Raw genomic sequence first — 6,000 nt, forward strand, 5'->3', positions numbered from 1 at the left:
AACCAACTAGAGCTTGTTTATTCTATTAGACTAGAATTTAGATATTGTTACGTTGTAGATAATATTTTAAATTAATTTTTAGAACAAAAGAAGAATGAATTAAAAAATTTAATAACTAATAAATTAAATAAAAGATGTTAATATTAATTAAAGACCTCTACTAATCTTCTTTACAAGAAGTAAAAAAATATATACATATATAAATATTTTATCTTGATGATTTTACAAGGAAAAATAATAACAACTTATTTTCAACTTGTTTTATTTAAAAAAAACTACAATAACATTCTAAAAACTTCAATAAATATATTTTAAAGCTTAAAACCCTATAATCAAGTTTAAAATATCAAAATTAAATCAAATAAAAAACAAGTTAATGAGTCTCAAATAATTTTTTTTTATATATGTTTAAATGGTGAAGTCATCTCCATTTACTTTTACTTTCTAAATTGAATCTAACTAAAAACTTTTTTTTTTCTTAATTTTTCAATAATTTTCTCTTTCCATCCTTGCCATCCAATGAATTAAACATGAAAAATAAAGTTTTTGAATTGAAACACAACTAAAATAATAAGAACTAAACATGTGTAACTCAAAAATTCAAGGACTAAATTGAATTCTTTTCCATTTATTTAAACATGAGAAATACTCTATAACACACCATATATGCAAGAGAATATAAAAAATAGGTATAAACACATAAAACCAGAAAATAAATTTTGAGAAGATGAAAATAAAATGAAATAAAATGTAAAGATCAAACTGTAAAAAGGCAAATTTAAGGGACAAGAAGGAAAAAATTAGCTATGATATTAAAATTCTTATAATGGATTCGGTTATGATTGATATGGGTTAATATATAAAGGTATTTGGAATATCCATACCTTATTAACATTACATTTTTATTTATAATTTCGCTATTATATTAAGAAACACTAAAAGAGCTCACAATTCGCTTTTGCAATTGTTACAACTCTTGATTTATTGACATTGTGATTCATTTAGGGATAATTTTTTTTTTCACCATATAATTTTTTTATTTGATCGTTCTACATTGATTTGATTTGAAATTAATGTTGATGATTTTCCAATAAGCTAAATGTGAGATTCTTATTAATAAAAAAAATCATGGTACTAGGTTTATACTTGATTTTGTAAAAAAAAAAACATTTTGAATTTTTGTTTTCCAAAAAATTATAACAAAAGAAACTATAATTGAAGATTAACAAGAAATCCAAGTTTTTTTTTTCTCCATGAAGGGAAAAAAAAGAAAGAAATTTCATGTTCGAAACAAGGGAAGAAGAGAAAAAAAAAATGTCACTTAGTGCCATATTAAAGGCCCGCTTCCTTCGAACCCCAGACTTCCTCCGATACCCATCCAAAGACAGAATCAACATTTGGGACGTCATCATGCTGTTAAGTTTCTCAGTAATGGGGCTGTTGTTGATGGAAACAGAGGGATGGGAGGTGGGCTTTGAAAGGCGAAAGAACACAAAATGATGTGCACGTAGTCACTGGTGCAACTGATTTTGTCTTCACCGATCTGAAACTCAGTTGCCTCGTCTCTTCATTCACAAGCTATTATTGGACTGTGGAGCAGTCCAGGCAGATGCATTGACTGTGGATCGCCTTGCTTTGATGGTGAAGTATTTTGGAGACGTACGGTTGTGAAGCCATGGAATCTATTTTGGCGACCGAGATATACTGGCTGAACTCCATCAAATATATATTACCTAGTGGTTTCTGATGTTGTTCCAGTTGCGTGTCGTGCTACAGCTGACACAGTACAAGCCATGAGATTGAAAAAGCTGAGGTACAAAATCATGTTGAGACTAAATTATCCGAGGAAGAGACTGATTGTATCCTCCATCCAGAGGACGATCATCCAGGTTTACTTCCTGTTGACGAGTCTGTTCATGTGGGGAGGGTCATGATCTTTAGCAGCACCACCACCGTTGGCCTCGGCCGTAAAGCTTGCCATCATCACTACAAAGCCTCTGCACAATCCTCTTCCATTTCTTCCTTATATTAGCTTTTGCTGTAAGAAAATTATAGAACTTTCCATGGTTGAGTTTGCCACTGCTTTGCCTTCTACCATAATTTAGAAGTCAATCCTTCATTCCTCTTTTTCCCATCAATTTCTTGTATTTTTCTACATTAGCTGTGCCTGGTTCGGTTTTGATAAGATGAGTGTTTAAGATCTAAATGAACCTAAGAATATGATTTTCCTTCCCATACGCCATTGCTCCTTCTGACCTCGCCTCATCAATTTGTCCATGAGTTTTCTTGAGGGACAAGCTATGCCTCAAGATTTAGGGCTACAGCCTAAATCTAGCGGTTGATTTATGTATATTCTTGAGCTCCTAAGCCTACAAAGTGTTAGACTATCAGAAGATTCAGCAGAAAATCCAGGAGTATCTGCACCAGTTCTTGATCTTATCCATTCTGTTGATTAATTCAAAATAATCCTAATATGTAGAGTAACTCTTGTATATCTAATCACTTTCGTATGATGCTAAGATTTGTTTTCATTATTATACGCATTACAGTTTCATTGTACAGTTATAAATATAATAGAAACTGTATGGCTCAAGTGTGTTAGCCATTACAAAAACATACAGTGTATTACTCCTCTTTTGTTTGTCTTACATGGTATCAGACTGACTACAAGCTCACGCTTCTCTACCCGATCCTTCTTATTGCTTCCGCATCCTTCCTATGGCCAACACCAATACAACCCCCGCCCCTGTCCCTATTCTTCCCCCATCTACCACCACTATTTCTGTTAAGCTAGATGGCTCTCACAATTATTTAGCTTGGAAAATGCAATTCCTTAATCTTCTCCGAGGACACGATCTCGTTGGCTTCATTGATGGCACTGAAACCTGTCATCCTAAATCTCTTGACTCTGGTTTATTAAATTCTGCCTATGTTGTTTGGCAGAAGAAAGATGTTTGTCTCCTTAGATGGATCCTTGCATCTCTTTCTGAAAAACTTGTTTCCACTGTTTATGGAATGGAAACATCCTAACAAGTCTGGACTGCCCTGCAGACTCGTTTTTCGTCTCAATCTCGCTCTCGCATATCTCATCTTAAACGTCAACTACAAACATTGACTCAAGGTACCACATCTTGTTCTGCGTATCTTGAAAATGCCAAACATCTTGCAGATCAATTAGCAGCGGCTGGTAAGCCTAAAACAAGATATGAAATTTCAATGAGTATGATGAAACTTTCTTCTAAACCAAGTGTATATGCTTGTTTTAAGGAGAAATTTCAGAGGTTTTAACTAAACTCAAATAATAAAAAAGTGGACGGACACAAGAAAATTGGAGGAGTGTAATAAAAAATTATTTTAATCATTTAAAAAAATTAAAAATTAATTATCTCTTAAATTTTGATATATAATTTAAATTTTATATCGGATCAGCTTCTAAATTAAAATTTACAAAGCTCAAAACAACAACTAACATATCAATGGAAATTAAATCTCATTTTTGAATGGTTTTAAAATATTTCTCTCATTAACATAGAGGAATTTAACCTCCAAAAGCAAGATGTGGAATTGGAACATTTTGGTTACATTTATAATATATTTGAAAACATTTAACTTATAAGGATCAAAGTTGAACATATCTGAATCTAGAAGGACTAGAACATAGTTCAGCCAAAATAACTCTTCCTCACGATTCAGTACAAAATCAAACTTCTGCAGAATCTCCGTACCCTCAAAAAAAATTTTCCTTTGTGTTTGTTGATCTGTCTCTAGAAAAATGGGAATCAGCAAAACAGAAATAAACTTAAGAAGATTACTCTCATCTGCTCCTCAACAACAAAATCAAGCAAAACTCGTTCATGTAAGCACAACCCTTTTCCTATTTCTTTGATTTGAATGTTGAGGAGTCTTTTTTTATATATATAAATATAATTCATTGGTGTATACTGCTGTGAATCTGAATGTTTTCTTTTCCTTTGAAGTATATTGCTACTTTAAGAGAGCAATTGGAACAACTGGCTGAAGAGAGAACGGCTGATGAATTACCAAGGTTGGTATGATTCTTGAATTTGTTTCTTTGTTTATGAAGTTTTCCGGGTTTTGTAAATTTTGAGTCTTTTTTTTTTTTTGATAGAGTCTCGAAGGCGGTGTTGAACGAGTATTCGGAGAAGATTGAAGCTATTGCTTCTAAATTAGTTAACTCATTGGTGAGTTAAATGTGTTGGTTTGTTTCTGTTGATTGTTAGGGCAGTTTGTTTGTTTTAGTCGAGAAATTGGTTAGTTTGTTTATATATGTTGGAATTTTGAACACAAATTCTAGATGAACCTTTTTTTTTCCCTCTTAAAGAATGAATTTAATGAAGTGTTGTTGCTGCTGCTGCTGCTATGGGATTGGGGTTCGTAGTTTGCTGTATTGCTGTACACGGTGATGGATCGGAGGTTATTGATGTCGAATTGTTTATTTATTTTTTTTTAATTTGAGATTCGCAGCCTGAAATTAAGGCTCCCCAGGAAACTTTTGCTGGGGATTCGGGAAAAGAAAGTCCCAAGGCAGATGGAGGAGATCAGATAGCACCTTCTCCAGGCTTGAGGAGGAGATTTGCGTAAGTTATCTGGGCTATGATTTATGTGATTCATGGAAGCTTTTGATTTCCTGTTTGGGATGTAATCTGTTTTGTTTGGGATTGCTTGCTTGGTTCATTGAGCAGGCCAGTGTCGAATTTTGAAGACAAAACTCGCGACTCTATTAAGGCAGATGCATCAGCTCCTGTTAAACTGGATGCTGCAGCACAAGCGCACATTGAAAAGCACAGGTACTTTTGTATTTTTATCTTGATGTTAAATTGAGTACCTGGGTAGAAATAAGGTTTTGAAAGTTTGTGTCATTCAGTCATTCTTGATCACTTGTTATATATCACTGTAGCTATACTTATGTTAAATCTTCCTTGCCATTTCTGAAATGAAAGATAAATGTTTGAGGATGAAGGGAAACTATATTGGATTGGAACTTGTTCGCCATGTTTCCCTGCTGGTTTTTCTTATGTAGTTGTTTCGTTTAACAGAAAGCTTCAAGATGACTTGACTGATGAAATGGTTGTATTGGCACAACAACTAAAAGAGAGTAGTCTCGTGATGAGCCAGTCTTTACAAAACACTGAAAAGGTAAGACTTTTGGTATCATAGCGAGTCGCTAATTGTTTCTCACTTCTAATATTTGTAAGGTTCATTAGTTGGCCTATGTTATAGCATGTAATTTTGGTTACAATGGTCCAGCATTGCATGTTTTTGGAGGGGGGATTTGGACACTAGAATTCTCAGTAATGATTGTGATGAACATGATACATGATTTGGAAATGAATGGGGTAGTGAACTGGTTTGTCTGTCCGTTGTCTTTGCATAATTGATGTGGATTTTAGTAGCTGCATTTCCTTTCTTCAATCAATAGTGTTTTTGAGCTTTGTTGGACTGCTCTGTGCCCTTGATTAGTTTTTTGTGCTCTGAACCTGGGTGTTGGAATGCAGATACTAGATTCTACAGAGAAGGCTGTTGAGCAGAGCTTGGCCAGCACTGGTCATGCCAATGTCCGGACCATGGACATATACTCGAAGACATCAAAGACCACGTGCTTCACATGGCTTTTGATGTTTCTAATGACATGTATTTTCATCATGGTTGTCCTCCTGATTCGTGTCACCTGAAGCTTTTCTTCAACAAATAGAATTTTTCTCATGTTGCAGTCAGAATCTATGTCACTTTCTTCCTCAGTGCTTACATGGTGTTACTGCAGTGCTTAAACCGATTTCCAAATGTAACTACATGTCTTATGAATCACTTGTACTTTTTTTGGGGCCCCTCGATAATTTTTGTAATCAATCCGAGGTTAGAGTATATAATGAATTATACAAATCATCCTTAAAAAATGTTCAATGTAATTTATTCTCTTGAGTTTAGCTTTAAATAGGCACAAAGCTACACAGCTGCAACATCAAACCAATACTTTATTAA

The 6,000-nt window shown here is 33.9% G+C and overlaps 1 protein-coding gene across 2 annotated transcripts; it reads left to right on the top strand.

Annotated features, from left to right (window-relative positions):
- The first annotated feature begins 3,700 nt into the window (after window positions 1–3,700).
- On the top strand, window positions 3,701–6,000 carry LOC118052030 (uncharacterized). Of its 2 annotated transcripts, none has more exons than XM_035062840.2 (7): window positions 3,701–3,856; window positions 3,978–4,045; window positions 4,130–4,202; window positions 4,486–4,598; window positions 4,704–4,808; window positions 5,058–5,157; window positions 5,517–6,000. In XM_035062840.2, exons 1-7 carry the CDS (start codon window positions 3,773–3,775, stop codon window positions 5,691–5,693), a joined length of 720 nt encoding a protein of 239 aa, XP_034918731.1. In that variant the 5' UTR covers window positions 3,701–3,772; the 3' UTR covers window positions 5,694–6,000. The 2 variants fall into 2 exon arrangements, with proteins under 2 accessions (XP_034918731.1, XP_073262285.1); XM_073406184.1 differs by having other exon boundaries at window positions 4,507–4,598.

This window comes from Populus alba, chromosome 18 (genome assembly GCF_005239225.2).
Source record: "Populus alba chromosome 18, ASM523922v2, whole genome shotgun sequence".
Taxonomy (NCBI): domain Eukaryota; kingdom Viridiplantae; phylum Streptophyta; class Magnoliopsida; order Malpighiales; family Salicaceae; genus Populus; species Populus alba.